We start from the raw sequence: 17,991 nt of genomic DNA on the forward strand, positions 1-17,991 counted from the left end.
AACATGGGCAAAAGCAAGAGGGGAAAAAGAAAAAGAGAAATAGGATTAAGATGCTGTTTTCAGTTTAAAAGTATTTTACAAACACATGTATTAGCTGCTACTGTTCTCCTAACTACTGGCTCCTAACAGGTAGGAGCACGGAGGAAGGATGGAGGCACAACCATTTTCAAATAAACAGATTCTTTTTGAGAAGTTATTACCAAAGCTGTAGGTATACATAGGTTGAATTCTGTGACATTTGTTTTTGACCTACAAACACAGCAGTTTCATAGGGTGTAATCTAAGAAGAGGGTGAGTTATAAAAGTAAGTTATAAAAGACAGAACCTTATTATTATTATTATTATTTACATCTATTGAGGTCATGCTATGTGCCAGGTCCTTTGCAAATTTACGTCAGCTAACATCACAACCAGTCTGTGCATTATTCCATATTTTAAATGTCAGGGTCCCAATTTAGGGTTGTCAGATTTAGCAAATAAAAATATATGATGCTGAGTTACACTGGAATTTCAGATGAACAGTAATTTTTTAGTATGATTTCAAAAATTATTTATCTGTAATTCCAATTTCACTGGGCATTATGAGTTTGAACTCTTTCCACACTGGCGAGGGGAAGGACGAGGATGTGAGCCTCACCCTGGGCTACCCCACAGCTGCAGCTGAGGCAGATCACGTGCTGGAGGACTCTGAGAGTAAGATCAAGTCCCATCTCTGATATTCTTTGCTTGTGAGCCTTTCCTTTTATTGTTTTTTTTTTTTTTTTTTTCTTTTTTTTCTTTCTTTGAGACGTAGTCTCGCTCTGTCCCCCAGGCTGGAGTGCAGTGGCCGGATCTCAGCTCACTGCAAGCTCCGCCTCCCAGGTTTACGCCATTCTCCTGCCTCAGCCTCCCGGAGTAGCTGGGACTACAGGCGCCCGCTACCTCGCCCGGCTAGTTTTTGTATTTTTTAGTAGAGACGGGGTTTCACCGTGTTAGCCAGGATGGTCTCGATCTCCTGACCTCGTGATCCGCCCGTCTCGGCCTCCCAAAGTGCTGGGATTACAGGCTTGAGCCACCGCGCCCGGCTGTTTTTTTCTTTTATTTTGAGACAGAGTATTGCTCTCTTAACCAGGCTGGAGTGCAATGGCACAATCTCAGCTTACTGCAACTTCCGTCTCCCGGGTTCAAGCAATTCTCCTGCCTCAGCCTCCCAAGTAGCTGGGATCACAGGAGTGTGCCACCATGCTCGCTAATTTTTGTACTTTTAGTAGAGATGGGGGTTTCACCATGTTGGCCAGGCTGGTCTCGAACTCCTGACCTCAGGTGATCCACCCGCCTCAGCTGGGTTTACAGGAGTGAACCACCACACCCAGCCTCCTTTCACTGTTGATTTTTTTTAAAAATGTGTCCTTCCTTACTTCAATTTTATTTTCAAGGCTCAATGTTTGCACTGAATTTAGTGTAATGCTTTTCTCCGCTTTGTAGTCACACCAGTCTGGAGTGGGGACATCATTACATGACAACACTGGGAACTGAGCTGTGACTGGACTTGCTAAATATTCAGGGAGTTTTCCACGGACGCCTGCTGTGGTCACTCATGTGGCCAACTGACAAGGGGCAGCCAGAGATGGGTGCTCAAGCTCCATCACTTCCAATCCCTTTTCCTGAGGATAAACATGTAACACATCATTTCCAAAGGGAAGATCTGTGTTTTTAAAATGAGATATTTGTGTTTTAAAATGGAAATCTGATGATCCTTGCCCACTGGACAAATTGAAGCAGAAAACCAGCCAAGTTCACACAATAAAAATGGAAAATCTATTTTCAATCCCAGTCTTTTTCATTCTCAGTAACATCACATGAAATACGACATTCCCTTGAGTTAAACATTCATAATGTTAGAAAAAAATGGACAAAAGTCATTTACGTATTACCGTCCAGCAAATTTTTAATCTGGCTTGTATTAAGGACACAGTTGAAATGAAAAACTCCTCTTGTTAAAAAAGCAAAAACAAAAACCACCTATATTCATACCTTGTCAAGAAAGGTGGGGCGGTCCATGGAAGACTCTTTGGAGATTGGCGGGCGGCAGCCGAGGGGCTTGGCGGCCATTCCATTATGGTCGGTCACTCCCAGCCCACGCTTGTCCACGTCCACCTTCTTTTCCAGCAGAGCACCTGGAGCACAACAAACAGAAACAACGCTGTAAACAAAACAAGTGAGTGCTGAGCACAAGACAGGCACCAGCTAAGGCCTCAAGGAGGGATGGAGACCCTCCACCCCTTCAAACACAGGGAAGCCAGGCGCAGAGACAGCCCTTGGCTTTGCTAGGGCTGAGCCCGACAAGGGGCTGCCAAGGATTCACGGTGAGGGGATGGGGGTTGGTCTTGTGCATCCTTCCATGGCTCCTGCACTCTCTGATCTGGCCCTGTCGCTCCTCTGCTCTCTCCGCAGCAACCACACCAGCCATGGCTGGTCCTCAGGGGCTCGGCTTGTCCTCTTCCCTGGGATGCACCCCCTCCCCTAGTTTTCTATACAGCTTGCTTTCTCATTTCTGGTGAACTCAATGGTCACTTTCTTGCAGGGGCCTTCCCGATTATTCTGTCTGCAACAGCTCCTCTCCTACTTCATGGCCGTGCCTCTCCATTCACCGAGTCCTGTATCTGCAAGGATTCTTCCAGATGTGGGGGACACAACATGGTGCAAAACAGACACTGTTTCTATTCTCATGGCTCTGTTGGCTTAATGACTAGTATGTGTTTGGCCCACCCTCCGTCCTGCTCCACAGTTCTAGGGAGTTAGAATTCACCTCTTGCAGCACACGCTGCTCTGTCCCACCCTGGCAGTTTGTACCACATGTTGACCCACGTGCACGATTAGACAGTCTGCAGTCTATCCTCATTATTCATGAAATCCGTACTTGTAAAACTGTCCTACTTGCTAAAATTTGTAACCCCCAAATCAATAATTGCAGCACTTCTGTGGTTATTTGTGGACATGTGCAGATTGGCAAAAAAATGTGAGCTGCCCAACATTCATGTTCCCAGTTCAGGTTGAGCCTCAGATCTCAAGCTGTAAAGAAGTGCCCTTTTTGTTGTCCATTTACTGTCATGCTTTTCGTATTTCTGGGCTTTCTGTAGTGATGCTGGTGTTTAAAATGGTCCCCCCATGTGGGGCTGAGGTGCTGTCTTGTGTTTTTAAGCTCAAGAAGGCAGTAAAGCACCTTACGGAGGAAGTACGTGTGTCAAGTAAGTTTCATGTAGGCATGAGTTAAAGCACTGTTGGCCCCTGAGTTCAATGATCATGAATCAATGACATGGTACATCCAGAAACAGGAAGAGAAAATTCACTGACCTGTATGTGAGGCTGCTCAGAAATACTCAAGTAACATCTGGGCATGTGATAGAGCTATGGAAGAGAGGCTAAATTTGTGGATTCATGAGTGTAGTGGACGGCATTGTTATGAGTCTGAAGGCCAAATAAATTTACGGTCACATTATCCAGGGTCAGAAAAATGGTATACCCTTCTTGGTTAATGTTTTGGTATTAACAAATATGGCATATGATTACTTGTGAGAAATATATATCAATATTAAATAAGGTGTCTTGAAACAGAAAAACATATAAAACAAGGTTATATATTGATTGGTTGACAAAAATGTTGTGAGCAAAGGCTCACAGGAACCCAACCCCATGTCTCCTAGGAGCACTGGTTCAGTATTCATTAATTCAGTGTTTGTGGTGACTTTATAGAACATAACCACCAAGAAAATAAGAATCAACTACATTTAAATGTAAATATTTAACATTATTATTACTTTTAAAGCAGCTCCAAAAGAACTAGGGATGCTTGTTCCTTGACAGAAAATCTTATCTTTCAACAAGAGCTGGTGCTCAACCAGCAAGGCGACGCTTCTGCTGGCCCCTAGGCAAGTCCACTCTGGGGCAAGGCATGAGGAACGCACTCAGTGTGTCCACTGAAGTCCAGTGTGTGGTTCCAGTGTCTCTCAGAGTGTCATTATTACCTCCCTTTAAAACATATGGGAAAATATTGAGAAAAGCCAACATGCTTCACCTATGGTATTGGCGATTGGGCTCCAAAGTCCACTAGTCCCTAGAGACTCACTCAGCCTGTTGTGCGGTTGCTCTTTCACTGTGGCCTGGTCCTGTCTACCCAGGACATATTCAACCATTAAACCATGACTACAACCAAATGCTTCTGGAAAGTAAAACTTCACAGCTGGGTACCTTTTTAAAAAGGATGTTGTATGACTTACTCATGGCCTGATCAAGATTCATGTTGTTACTCTTCAAGGCCTCCTCGGCTGGCTCTCTCTGAGTAGGAAAACAGAGTTTTCATTAATGCACATTAATTAACAGAAGGAAAGCTTACAAATAGTTTAATTACTATCAACTTAAAGACATAGTTATTAGGTTTTGGAACTGGAAATACATTTCTTCACTGCTGAAGTCAGAGACAATGTCTTCTGAATTAAAATACTTGTAATAAGAAAATGTATTGACTTGATTTTCAAAGTAAAGCACGTGTATTTAACACTTTGGAAACAAAATGCAGAGTGACAGTAAAACCCTGTAAGTACTCCTAAACTCATTTTCATTTTTAAAAAATGTAACTATTAGTATTATTTTTGTAGAGATAGGTTCGCTCCATGTTGTCCTGGATGGTCTCCAACTCCTGGGCTCAAGTGGTCCTCCTGCCTTGGGCTCCCAAAGTGTCAAGATTACAGGCATGAGCCACTGTGTCTGGTCCTAAAATCATTCTGTACAACACTGAGTAGCACTGATTCCATAAAGATGCAATCTATGCCAAGACAGCAGGGCCACAGACAAGGACACCTGCCATGAGGACAGGATGCTCTCCTAGGACAGGATTCCTGTCATGGGCCCATCTCCATGCCTCTCTCTAGTCCCAGCAACTATGTCAGTCACTGTCGGAGTGCAGAGCTTCACTTCTCACTTCATCAAGTCTAGGCTCTATCATCAACAACTTTTCTCTAAGAAACAGAAAAACAAAACAAGTAGATTCACTTTGATAATTTATGACTGGAACACAGTAATCTCAGGGGATGATAGAAGCCGCTAGGGTGCCACGATAACTGAGACAGTATTAAATCAGGACACACTGAGGCCACGGGCAACCTCTTGCCCACTCACACAGGCAGAGCCTAGGCCACCAACACAATGCCCTGCCCAATGCAGAGGGCCTGTGCCCAGTGTGAAGGATGGGGTTCTTCCTCTACATGGAGGCCATTCTGGACTCATTGTTAAAAGGCATCTACCGTAATTGAAAGATAAACATTCATTTGAATAAGGATTTTGAAAAAAGGCACATGAAGGGAATACATGGCGAATATGGGCCACATTCCTTGTCATCTGAACTGCCATCCAATCTCAGGAACTGAACAGACTGTGGTATTTTCAGGGGAACACTCTGCAGTATGAATTCTCCCTACATACGACTGGAAACTTAGAAACTAAGCAGGTCTGGTTAGGATACTTTTTCTGGATATGAAACCTTAGTATTTTATACCAAGTTTTCTTTTGTGATCTTTGTCAATATACTCTATACACTAATGAAATTCACTTTTAATTATGAATTAAAAGTAAACATAAAACTGTATAAAACCAATGAAAATTAAAAATCGCACAGCATTTTCTGGCTGGGCGTAGTGACTCATGGCAGTAATCCCAGCACTTTGGGAGGCCGAGGCATGCAGATTGCTTGAGCCCAGGAGTTTGAGACCAGCCTGGCCAACATGGTGAAACCTCGTCTCCACCAAAAATACAAAAATTAGCCAAGCATGGTGGCTCATGCCTGTAGTCCCAGCTACTCGGGAGGCTGAGACAGGAGGATTGCTTGATCACACCACTGCACTCCAGCCTAGTTGCCAGAGCAAGACCTTGTCTCTAAACAATCAAACAAACAAAAAAACAAAACAAAAAAACAGCATTTTCTTTTCTAGGAAAAGGCTCTCACACCCTTTTTGACAGAAATTATGTAGGTCTTTGCTGTAGTTCAAAGCAATGATCCCTAACCCAAACTACCCAGGTAAAAGGGAGATTCAAGAGTTAGATGATGTCAATATCTCATTCCTCAAATAATCTTGGTGCCTTCTGACACACAGAGCAAACATGGAGAGGAAACAATCAGGGCATTTCATTTCGGGACGCATGGTAGGTAGCAGTAAAATATGACAGCAGTTACCGGGAAGCCCATGTCTGTGAGTTGTTTGATCAGCCGGCTCATGATCCAGGCCTCATCCTGCTTGCCAGATGTCTTCATGCCCTGGAACAAAGTGTGGGAAAGTGGAAAGTCCATGAGCTATATTTTAATGCATTTCTTCCAGAAACGGGAGACAGCCTAAATTCAGGGTCATTTAAAAGTCACAGGATCTTTTTGTATTGACATTGAATAATGCTGTATTCCAGAAACTCTCTAACAATATTTCATGGCTACTACTATGGAAAGCATCAAGGTACATTTGCAGGTTGGTATATGTGTGCAATTTATGAACTTAAAAAAAGCAAGATAATTATCTCTCTTTCCCAGATAATTTAGTTAATCACAAATATATACTACTTTTACTATCCAGTAATTCTAAGTGCTCCCTTGAACACAACCCTATGTGAAGTTTACTAAAAATTATTTACACAGTTTTTGCCCTTTTCTGAGCTTTATTCTGAAAAATGATAAAATGAGGGGGTTTATTCCAATGAATAAACAGGCAGCAAGAAGAAAGGGAGAAAAAAACCTGTTAGTTTTATGAACTATTTGTTACTTATAGCTCACAGGGTAGAGAAAAGGAGTAAGGAGGAAAATGTCAGTGAAGGAGAGGATGAGGAAAAAGGTCAGCTACAGAAAGAGCAGTGTCGGGGGGAGGGCATGGCACCACAGAGGAGCCAGGAGGCTTCTTGATAACTTCCCTCTGGCCGGGCGCAGTGGATCACACCTATAATCTCAGCACTTTGGGAGGCCGAGATGGGTGGATCATGAGGTCAGGAGATGGAGACCATCCTGGCTAACACGGTGAAACCCCGTCTTAACTAAAAACACAAAATATTAGCCGGGCGTGGTTGCAGGCACCTGTAGTCCCAGCTATTCGGGAGGCTGAGGCAGGAGAATGGCGTGAACCTGGGAGGCAGAGCTTGCAGTGAGCCAAAATCGCGCCACTGCGATCCAGCCTGGGCAACAGAGCAAAACTCCATCTCAAAAACAAAACAAAACAAAACAAAACAAAACATTCCCTCTGAGCCTATAAATGCAAAGGTTTAACGATGCATTATCATTATATGAAAAAAATCCCCTTCTAAAAATATTCTTCATAGTGTTTTCCACAATTGAGCCTGCCACAGTTACACCATGGAGCACATGGAGCTCTACAAACAGGCTTTCTTTCCTCAAGGAACTAGCTTATTTGGGGGCTATTTTAATCATTACTATGCGGCCAGAGCCAGATCAGCCAATATTTTAATTTACCAATTTGGTATTTTTGGTCCCATCATTAACTGGATTATTTGCCAGCCCAACTGTAAAAAGGATTCTTTCTGATGTCTGTAATCACTTCTACTACTCATGAGCGGAGAGCTCTGATTTTAGTTTCTGGTTTCTGCTGATTATTAACTGAATGCTTTTTTAAACTACATTTTTTTGAACATGAATACATTCACACGATTCAAAAGCATAAACGAGGTATAAAGAAAGTTTTCATCTCATGCCGCCCCATCTGCTTAGTTCCTGTTCTCTCCAAGAGGAGACTACTCAAAACGGTTTCTTATTTGCCCTTCCAGAGAATTTAGAACATTCTGTAGAAGCTAATACACTACGTGTGCATGCATGCACACACACAAACACACACACACAGTTTTCTTCCTCCTACCCCACAAAATAGGGTGTGCGCTGTACATGTTTTTCTGCACCTTGCTTTTCATTTAACAATGTACTTTAGTGATCTTTTCCTATCAATACATATATAGAATTTCCTTTTAAATAGTTTTGCGTAATGTAGAAATGACAATTAACTTGTTACTCCACCAATGTACATTTAAACCATTTTTATCTTTTTACTACAAAAATGCTGCAATACAAAACTGTATAAATGCCACAAAGCGAGACTCTTCTTTCTACAGAAAAAATAAAGAATAAAATTAGTTGGGCAGAGTGGCATGCACATGTAGACCCAACTACTCAGAAGGCTGAGGCAGGAGGACAGTTCGAGCCCAGGAGTTCAAGGTTGTTACTCCAGCCTAGGTGACACAGCAAGACTCTGTCCCTAAAAAAAATCTTTTCAATAAAAAAATCAAAATGTTGGCTTTCTACAGGTCTGAGAGATGAAAAATGGCAGGCGTCTCTGAGTGCTGTCTGGAACTGCACTGCCTTCCTGTGAGTCTGTGTCTAGGACCATTGGTGCTCCTTCTCTGTGGACCAGCTACTCTTCACATTCTGAGATTTTTTTTTTTTTTTCTGGCTGCTTTTTTTTTTTTTTAAATCAGTTTCTAGGACTTTATGTATCAGGGAGATCAGCCCTCTCTCTGACATGAGTTATAAACATATTTTTCCAGTTTGCTATTTTTCTTTTGACTTTGATTATGGTATTTTCTGTCATGTACAGTTTTTATATTTATCTACTGACGCAAAAGATTTTCCTTTATGGCTTTTAGATTTTGGTCATAGTTAGATAGGCCTCTCTGACTCCAAAATTGTTTTTAATGTTCTTTCACATTTTTATATTTTTAATATTTAAATTTGTGACCTACTTGAAATTCAGTCATGCTGAATGTGGACTGAAATGGGCAGTCATCTAGAAAAAAAAGAGATACATGTCTCATGTATCCCACATATATATGAAATGTGTATCTCAATTTTTTCTAGATGATTGCCCATTTGTGTCTTTTTTTTTTTTTTTGAGACGGAGTCTCGCTGTGTCGCCCAAGCTGGAGTACAGTGAGGCGTTCTTGGCTCACTGCACCTGTAACCTCTGCCTCTCAGGTTTAAGCAATTCTCTTGCCTCAGCCTCCTGAGTAGCTGGGATTACAGGCGCCCACCACCATGCCCAGCTAAGTTTTGTATTTTTAGTAGAGATGGGGTTTCACCATGTTGGCCAGGCTGGACTCCAACTCCTGACCTCAAGTGATCCACCCACTTTGGCCTCCCAAAGTGCTGGGATTACAGGCGTGAGCCACTGTGCCCTGCCTGCCCATCTGTTTTAAGACTTCTTAACCATCTGTCTCAAACTTTTTGGTCTCAGGACCCTATAAAACTCTCTTAGAGACTGAAGATCCCAAAGAACTTTTGTTTATATGATTTGTGTCTTTTGCTATTTACTGTATTAGAAATTAAAACTGAGAAAATTTAAAAATATTTTGTTTAAAAATAATAACAAAGTCATTACATATTAACCTAACATTTTAAAATAAAAAGTAATTAATTTTTCATGAGAAGGGTGGCACTGTTTTGCCTTTTGGCAAATCTCTGTCTGGCTTAAGATAAATGGCTGGATTTTCATGTCTGTTTGTGCACATTCTCTGCTATAATAAAGATCTCTGGACACCTCTACCCTATACTGGAGAGAGATTTCAAATGAAAAAGACAGTCTTAGTACTGGCATGATAATAGTTGTGACCTTGCTTACTCCCCTGAAAGGGTCTCCGGGACCTCCAAGGGTCCTAAGACTACTTTGAGAACCTCAGGTCTATCTTTTCAGCTGATTAACTGGATACTGAATGTGTTTGAAGTACCTTTGGTTTTCAGGGTATACCATCTTTAAGAATGTTGTACGCATTACCTTTTGAAGTCCTTTTTTGGGGGCGTTCCCCCAGGAGCTGCAGGAAGAGGTGCTTTCTTGGGAAGCAGCATTATTCCACACGTCCCCTTCTTCATCCTCCCACTGGCTGGTACTGAGGTTCATTTCATCCCCACCACTGCCCCAGCCTTCTTGCATAGATTTTGAAGCTAGAAAGAGAGCAAACATGAACTTATCAAATTCACGTCCCTAACGCGGATGATGCTTCCACTATAACAAATAATTTAGGGGAGGCGGGACAAACGATGCACTGCAATCTACCTTTTTATGCCTTCATTTCTCCCAGATCTCAGAATTGAATTTCTCCTGCTACATACGTAAATAAACATGTATATGTACATAATTTTTCCTTCAAACACCAGCTATTTGTACTCTGTGCTGTTCTAAATTTCCTTAACCAACTATAGATCATTCTGAAACACAAACATGCTAAGAACAAATCCTGGGGCCACCAGGGAAGGTGGCAATCTCTACATGGTATGAAAAGGCTACAGAAATGTAGATTCCTAAAACATTTCATTGTCCTGTGTGGTTTTTAAAATTTGTACATTTTTTCTTTTTTTGAAACTGGGTCTTGCTCTGTTGCCCAGACTAGAGTACAATAGTGCAATCATAGCTCACTGCAACCTTGAACTCCTGGTCTCTAGTGATCCTCCTGCCTCAGCCTCTTGAGTAGCTAGGACTATAGGCATGTGCCACCACATCCAGCAAAATTTTTCTTTTTAATAGAGATTGTGTCTCACTATGTTGCCCAGGCTGGTCTCAAACTCTTGGGCTCAAGTGGTCCTCCTGCCTCAGCATCCCAAAGTGTTGGGATTACAGGCATGAGCCATCACAAGTGGCAGGAAAATCTGTACATGGGATGCTTCATAAATCTGTATCTCATCCGTGCACAGGAGCCACGCTAGTCTTCTCTGTATTGTTCCAATTTTAGTACGTGTGCTGCTGAAATGACCACCTCTGTCTGATTCTTAATCACTGCTTGATCCAAACCTGTGAGGATTAAGTCACACAGAGCAGAGCTTCTCAAACCTGCCCACTCATGACAGTCAGCTGGATCACGTGCAGTGCGGCAGGCCTGAGGTCGGGCTCAACAGGCTGCATTTCTAACAAGCCCACAGGAGACGCTTACAGACTAGCAGGATGGAGGCCTTAGGCAGATGGAGCTACAAAGTGACCACTGAGTTTCCACTTCAGATATTGTTTTTCCCTCCTTTCTTAAAATACAAAGTGATTTTCGGTATCAAAATTACCCCAAATTTTCACTTCTTGGAAGAATATGAAGAAGGGCAAAGACTAGGTAACAGCGCAATTAGCTGGGTCTTTAATGAAGATATAACGCTGATAAACATATAGAATAGGCACATAACTGTGCCTCCAAGGAAACATTCTCAAGATAGAATACACTGCCTCAAAATGGCACATGAATCTAAATACTCAGAATTCCCCCTATCCTTTAGGTTTGTAACAAAAAGTAATACAAATGGAATAAATACTTTGAGCAGAGTGGTGGCTATATGGAACATACTATCGAGCATTAGCAAACAAACAAAATATAAAGGCAATAAAGTTGCATTTTAATATCTAGGACATCTAATAATGTGCAAAGAAAAGACGAAGCTTCTGGCCGGGTGCGGTGGCTCAGGCCTGTAATCCCAGCACTTTGGGAGGCCGAGGCGGGCGGATCACAAGGTCAGGAGATCGAGACCACCCTGGCTATCATGGTAAAACCCCGTCTCTACTAAAAACACAAAAAATTAGCCGGGCGTGGTGGCGGGCGCCTGTAGTCACAGCTACTCGGGAGGCTGAGGCAGGAGAATGGCATGACCCCAGGAGATGGAGCTTGCAGTGAGCTGAGATCGCGCCGCTGCACTCCAGCCCGGGCAACAGAGCCAGACTCCATCTCAAAAAAAACAAAAACAAAAAGAAAAACAGAACCAAAAAAGATGAAGCTTCTGCAGTTATGTGAACAATTTTTTTTTTTTTTTTTGAGATGGAGTCTCTGTCTTCCAGGCTAGAGTGCAGTGGCCTGATCTTGCCTCACTGCAACCTCCGCCTCCCGGGTTCAAGCGATTCTCCTGCCTCAGCCTCGTGAGTAGCTGGGATTAGAGGTGCCCGTCACCATGTCCAGCTAAGTTTTGTATTTTTAGTAGACGGGGTTTCACCTTGTTGGCCAGGCTGGTTTCGAACTCCTGACCTCAGGTGATCCACCCACCTCGGCCTCCCAAAGTGCTGAGATTACAGGCATGAGCCACCATGCCCAGCCAGAATTAATTTTAATATCAGATTTAAATCAGTAATCTTATATTCATGTTAATATTACAAATATCACATTGCAAAACACCCATATAAGAATTCCACGTGGTATACACATAATCTGGACATTTATAAGGATATTTATTACCTGCAAATTTGCTACACTTTCAGAAAATGGGAGGAAAATGCACAATTTATTTTTTCAAGTTGTTTAGGGATAAATAACTTGAAAACAAACATGGCCAATTCCACCCAAAGTGGAATTCTGTTGACAAGACGAAAGCAGGGCAAGACGGCAAGATACGTTAGACTGCTGTGAGGTAAAACTAATATTTTCAAAAACTAATCTTAAGAAGATGACATGCTTTATCTATCTTGCTCAGTGAAATAGCAGGTTTAAATTACTTAATGTGGCAGGTACAAGAATACTGCTGAAGTAGTGTGGGCATTACCAGGAGAATCAAACATAATATGCTCGTTGCTTTGATTCTTGCATTTATTTGGATTATTATAAAAGGAGGGCATGGACATCTCTTTTTTTTTTGAGACGGAGTCTCGCTCTGCCCCCAGGCTGGAGTGCAGTGGCGCGATCTCGGCTCACTGCAAGCTCCGCCTCCCGGGTTCACGCCATTCTCCTGCCTCAGCCTCCTGAGTAGCTGGGACTACAGGCGCCTGCCGCTACGCCCGGCTAATTTTTTTATATTTTTAGTAGAGATGGGGTTTCACCGTGTTAGCCAGGATGGTCTCGATCTCCTGACCTCGTGATCCGCCCACCTCGGCCTCCCAAACTGCTGGGATTATAGGCGTGAGCCACTGCGCCCGGCCTGGACATCTCTTAAAAGCGCCTTTGTGTTCACGTACCAGGCATGGCAAATATTTTATAATCTTGGCTTTTTTTCTTAAGAGATGGGGTCTTGCTCTATTGCCCAGGCTGGATGCAGTGGTACAATCATGACTCACTACAGTCTTAACCTCCCAGGCTCAAGCAATCCTCCTACCATAGCCTCCCGAGTAGCTGGGATTACAGGCGTGTGCCACCATGCCCGGCTAATTTTTCCATTTTTTTTTGTAGTGACAAGGTCTCACTATGCTGCCCAGGCTGGTCTCGAACTCCTGGGCTCAAGAGATCCTCCTGCCCTGGCCTCCCAAAGTGCTGGGATTATAGGTGTGAGGCACTGTGCTTGACTAAGATTCTTGGTTTGTAGTAAAAGTGTAAATATAATGAGGAAAGTATCCTAAAACTCTACTTTTTAAAATTCAATACTTTGAGTCATTTCTAAATTGCCAGATCAGGGCAAGCACGATGCTAGGCTTACCTGGTTTGCACAGGGCTGAGGCAGCACCAGGTGCGCCAGCTCTTCCAAATGCCACTGGCGGCTCGGCAGGGTGATCTCCCCACCCGCTACCACTGCTGGGTGGCTTCCCCCATGCTGCTGTGCCATTATCCACCAGGGGAGAAGGGGAGGATGGTTCTCCCCAAGAGTTCTCAGTCTTTGAGTGAACATGAGGCATTTCTCCCCAGCCTGATGAAACTGAAAAAGGTTCCAAGGGGTAGAGAAAATAATGAAAGTGCATCAGAGAGAAGTAAAAATATAATTCAGTTTTCAATTTCAAAATAATTTCAAGATAATCTATCCTTAGAATAGCCTTTAGTAGAAAACTTAAAGGAGGCAAACGTATTACATGTAATCCGATTTGTGTAGCTTTGTATTTTAAAATTTTTATTTATTTATTTTTGTTTAGAGACGGTGACTCACTGTGTTGCCCAGGCTGGCCTCAACTCCTGGGCTCACTCAATCCTCCTGAGTAGCTGGGACTACTGAAGCGTGTCACTGCACATGGCTTGTTTAGCTTCTTAAAACTGGTCAGATGCCATGGCTCATGCCTGCAATTCCAGCACTTTGGGAGGTAGGTGGATTACTTGAGGTCAGGAGTTTAAGACCAGCCTGGCCACATGGTGAAACCCAGTCACTACTAAAAATACAAAAATTTAGCTGGGTGTGGTGGCACACACTTGTAATGCCAGCTACTGGGGAGGCTGAGGCAGGAGAATCTCTTGAACCCAGGAACCAAGTAGTTAAGTTTTGCGAAGTCCTAAGTTATACTTTGGCAATCCAGGAGGCAGAGGTTGCAGTGAGCCAAGACTGTGCCACTGCACTCTAGCCTGGGCGACAGAGCGAGAATCTGTCTCAAAAAATGAAAAAATAAAAAATTGCCATTTTCTAACTCCTGACCTCTACCCATTTACAACTTTAAAAGTCCATTAAACATTAAAGCCTATTCAATTGTCAGCATTTGCAACACAGCAGGGTTTAGAAGAATAGTTTAAAACTATGGTTAAATAGCTTGTTTACTTATTGTATTATATGTAATGACATAAAAGAAATCATTCTAAGAAAAATTTGTGAGTTACAAATATATACTGAAATATTATTCTTGTTTAACTTTTGACCATCATAGACACAGATCACCTTATCTGGGCAAAGAAATGAGAAGATGGCAGATTAAACACATAAAGGTGAAGTCATAACTGGAAAATACAGACGGTTCCCATGGTACCACCCACAAGCTGAGGGAGATCTGAGGTTTCTGTCTTAGAAGGCAGAAGAGAGTTGAATTACAGATCAGAGTAGTTCCTATAGGTACTCTGGGAGGGTTTTTCAGGAACCCTTTCATTCCTCTGCCAAGTCCTGTTGCAACAGCATCCTCAGGGATTGGTCCCTTGTGGAAACAGGTTAGAGACGCATATAGAAGGCTGTGGCATCACAGGTGACCCTTGACAACACGGGTGTGAACTTTAGGGATCCACTTATACACAAATTTTCTTCCACCTCCATCACCCCAGAGATAGCAAGACCAAGGGCCCCCTTCCTCCTCAGCCTCTTCCTCAACATGGTGATGATGAGGATGAAGACCTTTATGATGATCTACTTCTACCTAGTGAATAGTAAATATACTTTCTCTTCCTTACAATTAAAAAAAAACAAAACATATATATATATATATATATTTTTTTTTTTTTTTTGAGACAGAGTCTTGCTCTGTTGCCCAGGCTGGAGTGCAGTGGCACAATCTTGGCTCACTGCAACTACCGCCTCCCGGGTTCAAGAGATTCTTATGCCTCAGCCTCCCGAGTAGCTGGGACTACAGGCATGCAACAACATGCCCGGCTAATTTTTGAATTTTTAGTAGAGACAGGGTTTCACCATATTGGCCAGGCTGGTCTTGAACTCCTGATGGTAAGTGATCCGCTGCCTCGGCCTCCCAAAGTGCTGGGATTACAGGCGTGAGCCACCGCACCCAGCCTTTACAATTTTCTTAATAATGTCTTCCATTCTCTAGCTTATCTTATTGTATAAAACTCTGAAGGCATAAAAAAGTATGTGTTAACTGACTGTTATCAATAAGGCTTCTGGTCAAGTAGTTAAGTTTTTGGGAAGTCCTAAGTTACACTTTTGATAACCCTAATCCCAAACTGTTCAAGGGCCAACTGTATTATCTACAGGCACAGAAGAAGTTATGACACCAGGCAACAAGAAGGATTTCCCCATGCCCTTCACACTTCAGTACAAAAAACATTTTATATTGCATAGGTCAACCTTATTTTTCCAAATCAACTCAAATTCTAATCTTTTGCTTCAAATTCTAATCTTTTGCTTCCACCATAAGCTCACCTGACACTGCTGATAGTCAGGTTGACAGCTTGTAGCAGTTGTAATTTTCTTTCTTTTTTTTTTTTTTTTTTTTTTTTTGAGGCGGAGTCTCGCTCCGCCCAGGCTGGAGTGCAGTGGCCAGGTCTCAGCTCACTGCAAGCTCCGCCTCCCGGGTTCCCGCCATTCTCCTGCCTCAGCCTCCCGAGTAGCTGGGACTACAGGCGGCCGCCACCTCGCCCGGCTAGTTTTTTGTATTTTTTAGTAGAGACAGGGTTTCACCGTGTTAGCCAGGATGGTCTCGATCTCCTGACCTCGTGATCCGCCCGTCTCGGCCTCCCAAAGTGCTGGGATTACAGGCTTGAGCCACCGCACCCGGCCAGCAGTTGTAATTTTCATACAGATACATTATGCTCAGAGACAGAAATGTAAATATTTTAAGTCATAACTGTAGAAAGCATGTGACACTTGAAGAGAAAAGCTTACAGTATAAAATGCAAATAGTTAACCATCAGTTTTACATTGTTTGGCCTCAACGTGGATATTACAATATTAATTATGAAATGTATTAATTTTCTGACTAAAAATAGTACGGAGTCAGTTCCCTTGATACTCTTTATTCTAAGAAAATGCAGTAAGATGGATTAGTAACAAAAGGATACGCAACCTAGAAATCATTTTAAATTACAAGCTCTATGCTGAGCAATATATTATGCAAATATAGTTACCAATAACAGGGGAGTTAGCCCTAACCAGTTATCGCTGGCAATTGCTAACTACAATAATAACTTTAATTACACAAAGGACAATAATATATATTGGGAGAAGCAGTTTTACAAATTGAAAGGACAAAATTAAATCAGAGACATTAACATAGCTAATAAAATTATCAAGGTTTTGGGAAGCTAAAATAACTTATGTGTTGCTAAAGCCCATTTAGCTATAAAAATACTAATTTACTGTAGGTAAATCATAAACTCACTTCGAATTTGTTTATCTCTAGACCTCCATCTCTTTGAGGAGGCAATATGTATTACAAATTGTTTAAGTCAAAACTAAGGATAAATACTAAGATTGTAGTAAGCATAGTTAATTGATTTTTATAAAGAATTTTAAATTCCTCTTAAAGGCAGCAGAAATGTCTAGTGAGTATTTTCATGGAGAAGGCAAACGACTTGCAAGCATCACATTTCAAAATCTTAGAAAGAAATGGAAGAACACTTGCTTACCCAAAAAATGAAAAAAAAGAATATTTCCATTTTTATATTTATTTAACAGGGATGGGGTCTTGTTATGCTGCCTAGGCTGAAATGCAGTGGCTATTCTTAAGTGTGATCATAGCACACTGCAGCCTCGAACTCCTAGATTCAAGCGATCCTCCTGCTTCTGAGTAGCTGAGATTACAGATGCCTGCCACCACACCTGGCCCAGTATTTTCATTTTCAGTTGAATCTGGCAAGACTATAACTTATCTGCATCCTAACAGAAACACTAGGATGTACCATCTGACACTCTAAAGGTTCTAGAAGAGATGCTAAAAACTGAAATGCCAACAGAAAATTTTGACGCAAAACAAGAAGTTTGAGCACACAGAAAATTATTTTAAGTACACAGAATTAAAATAATCTCTACTCTTAAGTGTTTATCATCAGAATGAATTTGGCATCTTTTTGTTAATAATTTATAGGAATTCTTTTAAAGTTAGAATTGATGAGGTAGAACAAATTTCTTACATTTAAAATACTGATATTAAACTTTTAAAAATGATCCTTCAAATACCACTGCTTTTTGCAGAATATTTCTGTACTACGGGGTCTTAGAATCGTTACCTCCCTTCAATTTCTTCAAATTGACAAACAGAGATAGGGATAATAAAACACAGCCAGGATTTGTAGTTTTCATTCAATTTTAAAATATACATTCATCTTTCCATCAGAATGGAGAAAATATGGTGTGCACCTGGAAGCTGGGTATAAAAATGAGCAGCAGATGGAGAAAAGGCCAAGAAACAGGACCAGGGAACAGAGAATCTTTCTCTCACTAAACACTGTTAAGCACATCACATCTTAAGCACTACAGATAATTAAGTCAGTGGATGGAATTCTTTCCTCTATGAAATAAGAAATCAACTCTAGTTTGTTCCATGGATGCCATTTACATGGCTTTGTAAGTGTGACGGGCAGTCCTTTTTGGGAGGAAAGGTTTAGTTGAAAAGTGGCCAATTGTAATTAATTAGAGTATATATGATAAAGGACTAGGCCAGACACGGTGGCTCACGCCTGTAA

At 41.9% G+C, this 17,991-nt stretch overlaps 1 protein-coding gene and 1 non-coding gene across 3 annotated transcripts in view; both read right to left on the reverse strand.

Annotated features, from left to right (window-relative positions):
* The window catches only part of TNRC6C (trinucleotide repeat containing adaptor 6C), a 139,763-nt gene that overhangs the window by 34,103 nt on the left and 87,669 nt on the right, over positions 1–17,991 (reverse strand). For both annotated transcript variants that reach the window (XM_010381911.2, XM_030923618.1), the window contains exons 6-10: positions 13,373–13,588; positions 9,783–9,949; positions 6,206–6,286; positions 4,257–4,314; positions 2,014–2,156 (exon numbers count right to left, since the gene is read on the reverse strand). In XM_010381911.2, the coding sequence (XP_010380213.2) occupies positions 2,014–2,156; positions 4,257–4,314; positions 6,206–6,286; positions 9,783–9,949; positions 13,373–13,588 (665 nt within the window). The remainder of the gene's footprint in view (positions 1–2,013; positions 2,157–4,256; positions 4,315–6,205; positions 6,287–9,782; positions 9,950–13,372; positions 13,589–17,991) is intronic.
* Positions 10,652–10,758, reverse strand: LOC115894988. Its single transcript, XR_004055203.1, has one exon. It is a non-coding gene; the product is annotated as a U6 spliceosomal RNA (small nuclear RNA).

Source organism: Rhinopithecus roxellana, chromosome 19, assembly GCF_007565055.1.
Source record: "Rhinopithecus roxellana isolate Shanxi Qingling chromosome 19, ASM756505v1, whole genome shotgun sequence".
Taxonomy (NCBI): domain Eukaryota; kingdom Metazoa; phylum Chordata; class Mammalia; order Primates; family Cercopithecidae; genus Rhinopithecus; species Rhinopithecus roxellana.